At 41.5% G+C, this 11669-nt stretch overlaps 1 protein-coding gene across 1 annotated transcript in view; it reads left to right on the top strand.

Annotated features, from left to right (window-relative positions):
* The first annotated feature begins 4263 nt into the window (after window positions 1-4263).
* LOC110382555 (heat shock 70 kDa protein cognate 5) overlaps window positions 4264-11669 on the top strand; it is a 28218-nt gene continuing 20812 nt past the window's right edge. Inside the window, exons 1-6 of the mRNA XM_064043115.1 lie at window positions 4264-4501; window positions 4711-4766; window positions 5846-5933; window positions 9319-9556; window positions 10345-10506; window positions 11012-11102. Coding sequence (XP_063899185.1) covers window positions 4400-4501; window positions 4711-4766; window positions 5846-5933; window positions 9319-9556; window positions 10345-10506; window positions 11012-11102 — 737 coding nt within the window. The 5' untranslated portion in view covers window positions 4264-4399. The remainder of the gene's footprint in view (window positions 4502-4710; window positions 4767-5845; window positions 5934-9318; window positions 9557-10344; window positions 10507-11011; window positions 11103-11669) is intronic.

Below are 11669 nucleotides of genomic sequence, written 5' to 3'. Positions count from 1 at the left end.
AACAAAAAAAGTTTGCGCTACCGACTGCTTGTTACTTTACAGCGCTTTTTAAAATGTATTAACTTTTTGTGTCCCAAAATTTAAAAAATTTGCGCGAACGAAAGTAGCGCGCAAATTTTTACAATACTTAATTGCATTATTCTGTCTCGACTTTCATAACTTAAACCTGGCCAACAGTTTGAGCCTACAATGATTTGGACACTTTTTTAAGTCATTTACCTACCAAAAAAGTGTCTTTCGTTGGTGAAAATAAACATAAGTAGCTGGGTAGGCGGGGCGGCATTTTTCAGTTTTTGCCCCGCCTAAAAAAAATTGAAGATCCGGGGCTGCTAGATAGGGTTAGCTGACTTTATGCACCATGTGATTTGATTGTCCTCAGATTCACTTGTACTGTATACCTACATCATCATCATCAGCCTATCGCAGTCCACTGCTGGACATAGGCCTCTCCAAGTGCACGCCACTGAGATCTATTTTCGGCTTCTCGCATCCAGCTCCTGCCAGCCGTCTTGCGCAAGTCATCACTCCACCGTGCCTGAGGACGTCCTACACTACGTTTGCCGAGGCGTGGTCTCCACTCTAGAACTCGTTTACCCCAACGGTTATCGGTTCTTCGGCTAATATGGCCAGCCCACTGCCACTTCAGCTTGCTGATTCGGTAGGCTATGTCGATGACCTTGGTTCTCTGACGGATTACCTCATTTCTGATGCGATCCCTCAGAGAAACGCCGAGCATAGCTCTTTCCATAGCCCGCTGAGCGACTTTAAACTTGTGGACCAGCCGTACCGTCAGTGTCCACGTTTCGGCTCCGTAGGTCATGACAGGTAGGACGCACTGATTGAAGACTTTGTCTTTAGGCACTGTGGGATCGACGATGTTAGGACTCGACGTAGCTTCCCAAATGCAGCCCAACCCAACTGAATTCTCCTATTCACCTCGTCCTCAAAGTTGTTTCTACCTAACTGCAATGTCTGCCCGAGGTATACATATTTCCGAACAACTTCGAGAACGGCGCCGTGTATCGCAATCGGTTCCGGTAGAACATGTTCATTGAACATGACCTTGGTTTTGTCCAAGTTCATCCGTAGGCCGATGCGTAGAGAAGATTCAGCCAAGTCGTTCAGCATCTGTTGTAGGTCCTGCAGCGTTTCCGCCATGATGACGATATCGTCAGCAAATCTCAAGTGAGAGATGTGTTCGCCATTGATGTTGATGCCGCGTCCTTTCCAGTTCAGCGTCTTGAACATATCCTCCATTGCATTAGTGAACAGTTTCGGGGAAATAACATCCCCTTGTCTCACTCCTCGATGCAACGGTATGGGCCTTGTTTGCTGATTCTGTACTTGGACGGACATTGTAGCGGCTTCGTAGAGACATCTCATCACTTGGATGTATCGCCAATCTACTTGACAACGCTGCAGGGACTCCAGAACAGACCAGATTTCAACCGAGTCAAAGGCCTTCTCATAGTCCACAAATGCTAGACACAGGGGCTGATTATACTCTTCGGTCTTCTGTATAATCTGCCGCACTGTGTGGATGTGGTCTATGGTGCCGTATCCGCTCCGAAACCCAGCCTGCTCCGGTGGTTGGAATTCGTCGAGTCTTCGCGCAAGTCGGTTCGTGATCACTCTTGAGAACAGCTTATATACGTGGCTTAGGAGGGAAATGGGTCGATAGTTCTTCAACTGGGTTTTGTCTCCCTTTGAAGAACAGGACGACAACACTCCTACTCCACGCCTCTGGAGTTCTCCCTTCAAAGAGGACGGCATTAAAAAGCTTCTGGAGCTCCCCCAGTACGGGCTTGCCTCCTGCTTTTAAAAGCTCTGTTGTAATGCCATCCTCGCCAGGGGCTTTTCCATTTTTGAGCTGTCTCAGAGCGATCTCGATCTCGCCACTGCTGACTTCTGCCAGGTCTTCGGTGAAATGGCGTGTTAATGTGGCTCTAGAATCCTCATTTCCGGGATCAGGTCGAGATGCATGCGATGCGTATAACCGGCCATAGAAATTTTCCACTTCCGAAAGGACTGCCGGCACCGAAGAAACGACTTCTCCACTTGTTGTGGTCAGCTTCGTCAAGTGGCTTCTTCCAAGAGATTGTACGAACACCTTTGACCCCGATTCAGCTCAATTGCTCTTTCAATGTCCAGAGTATTGGAGCACCGGAGGTCGCGTCGTACGTGCTTGTTGATCTCTTGGTTTAGAGCCCGCTGAGCTGACGAAGTGACAGGCGGGTTTTCACGTCGTTTCTTCATAAGCCCTAATGTCTCTTCCGAAAGCTTTGATTTCTTGCCCTTACGCTGCATGTTACAGAATCTCGAACCTTCCTCCCTGAGGATCCGAACCACATATTCGTGGTTCTGGTTAACGTCTGTTGTAGTTTCCACGGCGGCAAATCGGTTCTCCAAATTTGACTGGAACGTTTCAGATCCTGTCATGGTTTGGAGCAGTGTTGGTCGGAGCCTGGCCTTCATCAGACGGAAACGTTCAGCCTTGAAGTTGATATTCAGAGAGCCTCGGACAAGTCGGTGATCACTCCCGGTATTAAACCTATTGATCACGGAGACGTCTCTGAATATGTGCTTCTTGTTCGTCATGATGAAGTCAATCTCATTTTTAGTCATAGTATCGGGGCTTTGCCACGTCCACTTCCTTTGGGGCTGCTTTTGAAAAGGAGTTCATCAAAAAGAGCCCCTCGCGTTCTAGGAAGTTGACGAGCATTTGCCCCCTATGATTCCTGCTTCCAAATCCATGGGATCCTACTGCCGATTCGCCGCAAATCTGTACTCCCACTTTAGCGTTAAAGTCCCCCATGACAACGGTGTAATGGGTCTTTGTAGTGAAGTGGAGGGCCCTTGATATATCATCAAACATATCCTCCACTTCATCGTCTGAATGTGTCGAGGTCGGTGCGTACACTTGCACTACCTTGAGGCTATACCTGTCGGTGAGCTTTATGATAAGGTACGCTACCCTGTTCGACACACTAGACACCTCCACCACGTTATCAGCTAGGGACTTATTAACCAGAAACCCAACGCCACCTTGGGATTGTTGGTCTCCCTCTCGGAAGTACATTAGGTGACCTGATTCGAGGGTTATGGTGTCCTCCCCCTCTCTTCGAACTTCACATAACCCTAATATGTGCCACCTAATCTTCCCAAGTTCCACCTCGAGTTGCGCCAGATGCGAGTCAAGCCGTAGCGTGCGGCCGTTGTACGTCGCCAGAGTCAGTTTAGTTTGGTGGCCTCCCGTAACCCGGAGATTCTTCGCACCCCCTGTCCCGCCGTAACCACGGTCGCCACCGTGACCGGGAATAACGGGACTGCCGGGAACTAGGGGCCGTGGCTTTATGGTTCTGCACATAGAGGAATTTAGCCTACTGCTATCACGCTGGCCAGACGGGTTGATAGAGGGTTTTTTTTTCGAGTTTTCCTTCTCTCGCACGGTGTTCGGTGCATTTTTTACTCCATTAGTCGACTTCTACGACACCCACTGGAAGAAGGGGTAGCGACATGTGTATTCTTAAGCCGTCGCTACACGGCTAACGACCACGTATACCTACAATAAATATTAAAAATAAAACCTTATTTTTCAAACTGCGCTTGTTTATCATTGCCTCACGGTTTCGCGTGTCTTACGAAAGAATTACTCTCAGGTACACTCAGGTAAAAAATTCTGCCAAGTTTCGTCAAAATAATACAATCTACAGGACTTACTTGAAAAATTGTTTCACTGTTGGAAAGCTACACGAAGCAGTAGTTCCCACAGGAGGCGGCCCAACCCGCTGGAAAACAGCTAGTTACCAAATCAGTTATTATACTTTTTGAAATTTAAAAAAAATCATGCAATGCGTTATAGCGCCATCTTTAAATAAGAATGTGAAATATGGTGTAACATTTCAGATTGCCAACACTAGATGACGCTAAAATGTATATAGAAATTATCCAGCCTGAGTATGAATTCTATTGAAATCACAATTACAAGTCTTGTAAGAAAAACTGAAATGTATTTAATAATATTTATTACCTAAAAAAGAGCATAGATTATTTTTTTGTATTATTACATAACGAGTTCGTTTTTACTTGAGGCTACTTTGTAAATCAAACAATTCCATTCTTTTGATTGGCTACAAAATGCCGGTCACGAGTAATGGACCAATACAAAAGAAGCAAGTTTGAATCTGTGCCAATGAAAACATTCCTGCGACAACATAAAAAGGAGAACATTCTAGGTCGCACGGCTTATATTTTTTGGCGTGGCAAGTTTTATTCTTTGAGGTGTGCTAGAAAAAAAAGTAAAAATCGTTCTTTCATGAAGTTGCGTCACCCACATGTTCTGTTTGAAGTGAAATAAAGCTAGCAAATAAATTAAACAGTTGATAATATTGTCGCAAAAATGTTGACCGCTACGCGGGTGATCGGCCGCAAGGCTCTGGAGTGTTCCGGCCTTAGTTCAGACATTTACACACACAGGAATTTTTCCTCAATTATCAGAAACGTGAGTGACCATTTTATTTCTTAAAACGAATGAAAATCGTATGTCACATTGTCTGAAAATGTCAAAAACTTATTAAATTCTAATTTCCTGTAACAATTACTGTTATTTCTTTGTGTTTCTTTTAATTATTCGTGCCGGTCCGTAAGACGCATGGGCCTCTTCATGGAATTGTTGAAGTTAACATTTCGTCATATTGTCGTGCTTTTCAGACCGCAGCCCCCACAGTGCCCATTTACCAGCAACATGCTGTCCAATACAGGAACAAGTAAGTGTTATTTTACCAAAATCAATAATATTTCATCATAACCTAACTTATTGCATATCATGAGTGACCTTTGAAAGTGGTATAAATTAGGCACTTGCTTCTATGGGACATAACCTATATGCTCGCAAAATGTCTAGAATGCTTATAAGATTCCATTTTTGTACATAACTTGACTTTCACACTTATGGTTCATACATAGCTAATCATTTTGTCAGTCCCATTGACAAGTTCACTTATTATTTTTAACTATAAATTTCTGATTTCCAAAGAACAAATTATTGGATTTGATTAACTATCATAAAACTCGAGTAAACATTGGCAGTTACAAATAGTCAGATGACAGCCTGACAACCAATCTTAGCAGGGGGGATTAGTTAAACTGGGTTGAGGAGGTCAGATAGGCAGTTGCTTTAAAACACTGGTTTTTAGTTGCATCCAGTGAGACAGGAAGCCGACAAGCTAAAAGCTAGGCAGGTCATGATATTTTTATGGCAATTCTCTCATGAATACATCATCTACCTAGCCTTTTCATAGGAAATCATACACTCAAAAACTTTGAGATATTGACATTTTAATCCTGCTGTCATCTGTTTTATGTCAACAAAGTTTATGTGATGCAATATGCAAGCAATGATATATTATGTTTTATGTTAAAGTTCCATAATAATAAATGGTTCACAAGCTGTCATTTGTCTTTCTCAACTATCTTTTGGTTGGCTACCAGTCAAGATTTACCTGAGTATGTCACTGCCTGTCTGACGTCCTCAACACAGTTACCCGGGCAACCCAATACCCCTCAGTACGACTGGTTATCGGACTTCCTGCCTTTTATCAACTGCCAAAGACATTAAAATGGCACACCTCTGCCATCTGCTGGTACCTTACTTACTGCACCATGTTCGAAGATGACAAAAAGTTTGGTGAAAACTATAAGACTGGCTGTCGACCACCCGAATCAGTTGCAACTGCTGGAGCGGTTCAAGTATTTGCATCCATAGAACGTAGTTCACTGTGCAGGTGCTCCTGACTGCTTCAAATGGTTTTGTATTGCCGGCCTAACAACGATTTTGTCTTGCTAGGTCTGAGGGTGTGCGCGGTGCAGTCATTGGTATCGACTTGGGTACCACCAACTCCTGTGTGGCTGTCATGGAGGGCAAGACCCCTAAGGTAAGCTATATATTAGCCTTTTTATACCTAGCCTTGTGGTATTGGTCTCCAAAGTGACCTATTTCACAGCTTTTCACAAGCACCTGTCCTAGGTCTAATTGGAAAAAAATAAAGATGCTTTGACAATTGGATATCAAGAAAATGTGGATTTAAGTAACTTGAGGAAAAATTTACATTCAGCATGCAGAGAAAACTGTTTCCTTCACATGATTAAAAATAGCCTTTTTTTAAATTTTGATATATAAGCTAGGTTCTAGTCAAAGTCCATTCTTAAATTCTTGTATGTTAAATATTACTGCTAAGTTTTTTAAGCCTATTGAGTACTTTTTGTAACAAACCTCCATACATTCTTAAAAACTTTCTCTTTTATAATATTAGCAGGAAAACTATACGGCACTGATGGATTCAATCTATTTTGACTACATCTACATACAATTTCGAGAATTTTTAAAGCAATACTGACAGTTCTTATAAGAATTGAATACGTAATTTCTGCTTTCAAGGCGATACGGCAGACCTTGAATCTCAAACGGAAATCTTATTCATTTTACGTACTTACTCAAATAATATACGTCATAATAAGACGTCAGAAAGAAAATGTATTATCTATCTCTTCAGAGTGGCGTCAAATCGGATTATTATTTTGGGGGCTCGGCTTGAAAGCGAAATAATTATAAACTTAGAGCGAATTTTGAACGAAAAACTTGACCCTTGAAACACCATTTTTATTTTTTTCCTATATAAAAGATGATATTTGAGTTGCGCGGGTAAATGAGTTGAGGAGGTCAGACAGGCAGTCGCTCCTTGTGGCACACTGGTACTCAGCTGCATCTGGTTAGACTGAAAGCCGACCCCAACATAGTTGGGAAAAGGCTAGGCAAATGATGTATGGTTATTTAGGTTTCGAAGAGGAATGTAACAATAACTTCATTGTGGAATTACTACTGAGCCGTTTTGGATGATACGAAGTCAAAGAAAAAAATAACAAACACATGATACCCCTCTTGGCAGTAGGGTAATAAACCTTTGGACTGTCTCAGTTGGTACTGATAAGAGATAACGCTCTTTGAGCCTAAAGTTTGGGTGATTGTTAGTACAAAGGTCGATGTACAATATTTATATCAATACTAGCTTTTTTCAGCGTTCACCCACTTCACCAAGGAACTTTTGTCTGCACCCGGATAGGATCCGGAAGTAATGAATTGAGAAAATATTTCACAGTTGGAAAGCTACACTCTTCCCGAGTAACATAGGTTACATAGTCTATACTTTGGTCCCGGTACGGGCAGTAGTTACCGTGGGACAGGGGAAAACAGCTAGTCCTATTATAAAAGCTATATTTCTGACAAGTTGTATTAAAATTCATACTGGAGTTTTGTTCCGCTTGATTTATAAAGTTAATTTAAAAGATTTATTCCTATTGTTTGTGCTCAGATGTTACTTGCTAAAAGATATTAATCAATTTAATTTTCCCTTTGTGTATTGTTAATTTGCGTAAAGTTTGTATAAATACATAACTTATGTTCTGACTGGATCATCATCCTCCGAGCCTTTTTCCCAACTATGTCGGGGTCGGCTTCCAGTCTAACCGGATGCAGCTGAGTACCAGTGCTTTACAAGGAGCGACTGCCCTATCTGACCTCAACCCAGTTACCCGGGCAACCCAATACCCCTTGGTTAGACTGACATTGATTATGTTCTGACTGGATCTACTGAAGTAATTTTATTGGACCCATGGGAATTATACTCAATTTAAATTTTGTCTTTCATGTAACTACAAATGTATGGGCTTTTGAAAACAAATGTTGTCAGTCGCATTGAATTCTAGCCTCTTCGATACAAAACGGTTTCATGTAAATACATACAATACAAACCAGTAGTGCAGCTGCGGCCGACTTCATGCAGTCGCGGCATGTGCGGTCGGCAGTTGCAGTCGGCAGCTAGCATTCAAAACATACCTTTAGATACAGTTTTCGAGAAGATCTCATGAACTTTCATGATATGTAAGCACCGTCGATCAGTGTCCGTGCTTGTGCGCGGAACACGTTTGCAGCGGTGCGAGAGCAGTCGCGGTACCAGCTAGTTGTGTGCTCCAAGCGCGCTGCTTTCCTAGAAACCGCGGCACATTATTTTTACATTCAAAACTCGCTAGAATTATTCTGAACATCGGCTTTTTGGACGTTGAAAATTAAAAAGAAAATCCCCAAAACGCCCGCCTTTTTAACCCTTCCAAAATGATTTTTTTTTATAAGAAGTGGCGCAACAAAGTCCCCAGCAACACACGTCTGTCTTATAAGAATGTTACGTAACACATATCTCGTATCTTTTATTTTGATAAAGTTTCGGATATCGTTCACTCTGACGTGATAATACCGCAATACGCTATGAGTAATTAAGTCAGTATTTCAAAAGATATGTTTTATCAATTCAGATTCTATCATGTTTCCGCCCCTCTGAAATGTGGGGCACCTTTTATCATTATGTATGACTTAATAAAGTACAATTTATCATAAATAATCTTTCGTATTATGAAGAACCAGGTGTCCCTACTGGGATAATATTACGAAAGAATTTTACAAATCGGTTCAGTAACAAACGAATAAAAAATTCTTTTCTACTCATATTATATCAATATACCAATGATTGACGTCAAAACTTCGCTAAGAATACAGAAATAGTAAGCCGAGTATTGTACCTACTATCTTTGGCATAATCTGTGTCATCTATAAATAGATAAAAATGTACGTGAAATCTATACTTTTATGCTTACTTATACAATAAAGAGGAAAAATATTTATCGCAAATGCTCCGAAACTGTTTAACTGTTTTCAAAAAATCACTTTGAGAAGCAACGCTATCTCTGACATAAGCCATGTTTAATCCAGGTATGGGAACAAGTTTCTAAGAAACAGCTAGTCTGAACTAAACAGTGATATATAAAGCCCTTATTTGAATCTTATTATTTCCGAGGCAACTGTCTTGACTTCATAAGGACATTGTACTAGGTCTATTTGAAAGTAAAATGTTTGACTTTGGTGGAGACTTTCTTTGCCAGTCAATGGCAATCGAAATGAGAATCAAGGTGGTGACTAAGCTCATAATACATGTTTTCTTCAACCTATAGTTATCGGCACGAATCTTGAGCTCTGACCTACATCTGCGCAGAAGTGATTTATTAGCAAAGAACCAATCCCGAATGACGGTTATGACGCGATGCACTGCGGGCCAATCACCGCTTTAGACCGCCCCCGCGCCTCACTTCGTACCACAAAAGGGACCCAATAAATTACTTCTGCGCAGGTGAAGGTCAGAGGTCAAGATTCGTGCCGATAACTATACACAATTTACAACAAGCCTAACTCAACTTAACTTTCATCACCCACAGGTAGTGGAAAACACCGAAGGCTCCCGCACGACTCCCTCCCACGTGGCTTTCAGCAAGGAGGGCGAGCGTCTAGTCGGCATGCCAGCCAAGCGCCAAGCCGTCACCAACAGTGGCAACACCTTCTATGCCACCAAGAGGCTGATCGGCAGGCGGTTTGATGACCCTGAGGTCCAGAAGGATATGAAGAACCTGTCCTACAAGGTCGTCAGGGCTTCGAATGGAGACGCTTGGGTGCAAGGTGAGATGAAATGTTCTGGAAAATTGGGCCTAGTTCATTGACAATTTAAAATAAAGTTTTCTTAAGACTATTTCTGTTTATGGTCTGGTATGACCGTTATGGTGCGGGTGACAATTCCTGTCAGGCAATAAAAACAAAATGCTATTTTCTTATCATGAAAGTTTACAGCTGTCAGCTGCACAAAGATTCGGTACCCCTCCTATACTATGACTTGTAATGTTCAATTTTCAAAGTTAACAGTTGTTCTAAGGAAATCTGATGTTTATATTGACAGTGAATATGGGATTTCGAATTTAAAAGCTCACAAAGTGTGAAAATTATTTTGTAATATTTTAGTTTTTTTTTTTTTAATTTTGGGACTTACCTATGCACCGTCGATCAGTGTCCGTGCCTATGCTCGGAACACGTTTGCAGCGGTGCGAGAGCAGTCACGGTACCAGCTAGTTGTGTGCTCCATGCGCGCTGCTTTCCTAGAAACCGCGGCACATTATTTTTTATGCATGCTTCAACAATTAACATTATAATTTATCCTAATTGGATTGTTCCATTTAGGCACAATTTACCAATAACGTGATTTCCGGACTCAAACTTTATAGTACAGTTTTTTTTCTAGATGTTTTCCTTCACCTTAAATCAGTAATTGGTGTCCAAGATATTATACTTTACAAAAAATGCATTGGCTCACCTGGAATCGAACCTTCATACTCATTACAGAGTCCAGTGCTTTTATGGGCCACCATGACTTCAAATAAATAATAATACTATATTTATTTTTCCTTGGCACACAGGCAGCGACGGCAAAGTGTACTCCCCGTCTCAGATCGGCGCCTTCGTGCTGATCAAGATGAAGGAGACGGCTGAAGCGTACCTGAACACCTCGGTCAAGAATGCCGTCATCACTGTGCCAGCTTACTTCAACGACTCGCAGAGACAGGCCACTAAGGATGCAGGTTTGTGTTACATAGAAAAAACATAAGTACTTTTTGTGCCAAACTTTATGGAACATTGCGCTACATTACTTAGCTATTATTATTTAGAAAAACAAAGTCATTCTTCTATTATGGCAAATTAATTTTGACTTCGAAAACTTGTCCAGAAGTTAAATTAAAATTGTAACAGGTGTCGTACCTACATTAAATCCTATCACATACACTTTATGATATTCTATGGCGAATTGTAAAAAAATAACCTAATCCGTTCAGTGGTTTAGCCACAGGAGTCATTTTTCGTTTTCATAATTTACATCATCATGTGTAAAGCAGAGATAATTAAAAGTTAGGAGTATCGAATGTGTTGACCAGTTGACAGCTGGCATGGAAAATTCATTTCAAAGTTCCTAAAAAATTTCAGACAACTGCACTATGTTATGTCACTGGGCGCACAAAACATAAAAAAAATATCGAAAAGATTTAAAAAAGAAGTTTTTTTTTTAAATATAAAACGTTGTTTTGGCAGGACAAATCTCTGGTCTGAACGTGTTGCGTGTGATCAACGAACCCACGGCCGCGGCCCTCGCCTACGGTATGGACAAGACTGACGATAAAATGTGAGTATAAACTATGTACTAAAGACCTCGTTGGGTTCATAAGTGCTTGTAAAGGCCTTAAAGATATTAATGATTTGATGACACCATTCAACTATAACAATAACCAAAGTCACTGTAGATATCGATGTTTGATGACAGATATCTGACGCTGCCGCTTCGGTTCAAAACGGTTTCATGTAAATACATACAAAGCAGTAGTGCAGCTGCGACCGAATTCAAAGTGTAACTTGCCGCCCATTGCTCAAATTGGCAATTTGACAACTGAAAATGATTCGATTATCGTTATAGTAAATTGGTGCTAACTGACCGTAAAATTTACATAGCCACTAACTGTCTCGTTGGTCTAGTCGTCGCTTAGTTCGACTGCTGTTCACAAAGTCTCGGGTTCGATTCCCAAGTCAGACAAAAATTTATTAAAATGTATGCACCGTCGATCAGTGTCCGAGCCAATGCTTGGAACACGTTTGCAGCGGTGCGAGAGCAGTCGCGGTACCAGCTAGTTGTGTGCTCCATGCGCGCTGCTTTCCTAGAAACCGCGGCACATTTTTTATTAGAAATAAGACTATT

This window comes from Helicoverpa armigera, chromosome 30 (assembly GCF_030705265.1).
Source record: "Helicoverpa armigera isolate CAAS_96S chromosome 30, ASM3070526v1, whole genome shotgun sequence".
In the NCBI taxonomy this organism is placed as follows: domain Eukaryota; kingdom Metazoa; phylum Arthropoda; class Insecta; order Lepidoptera; family Noctuidae; genus Helicoverpa; species Helicoverpa armigera.
This window is presented reverse-complemented; position numbering and strand designations above follow the sequence as displayed.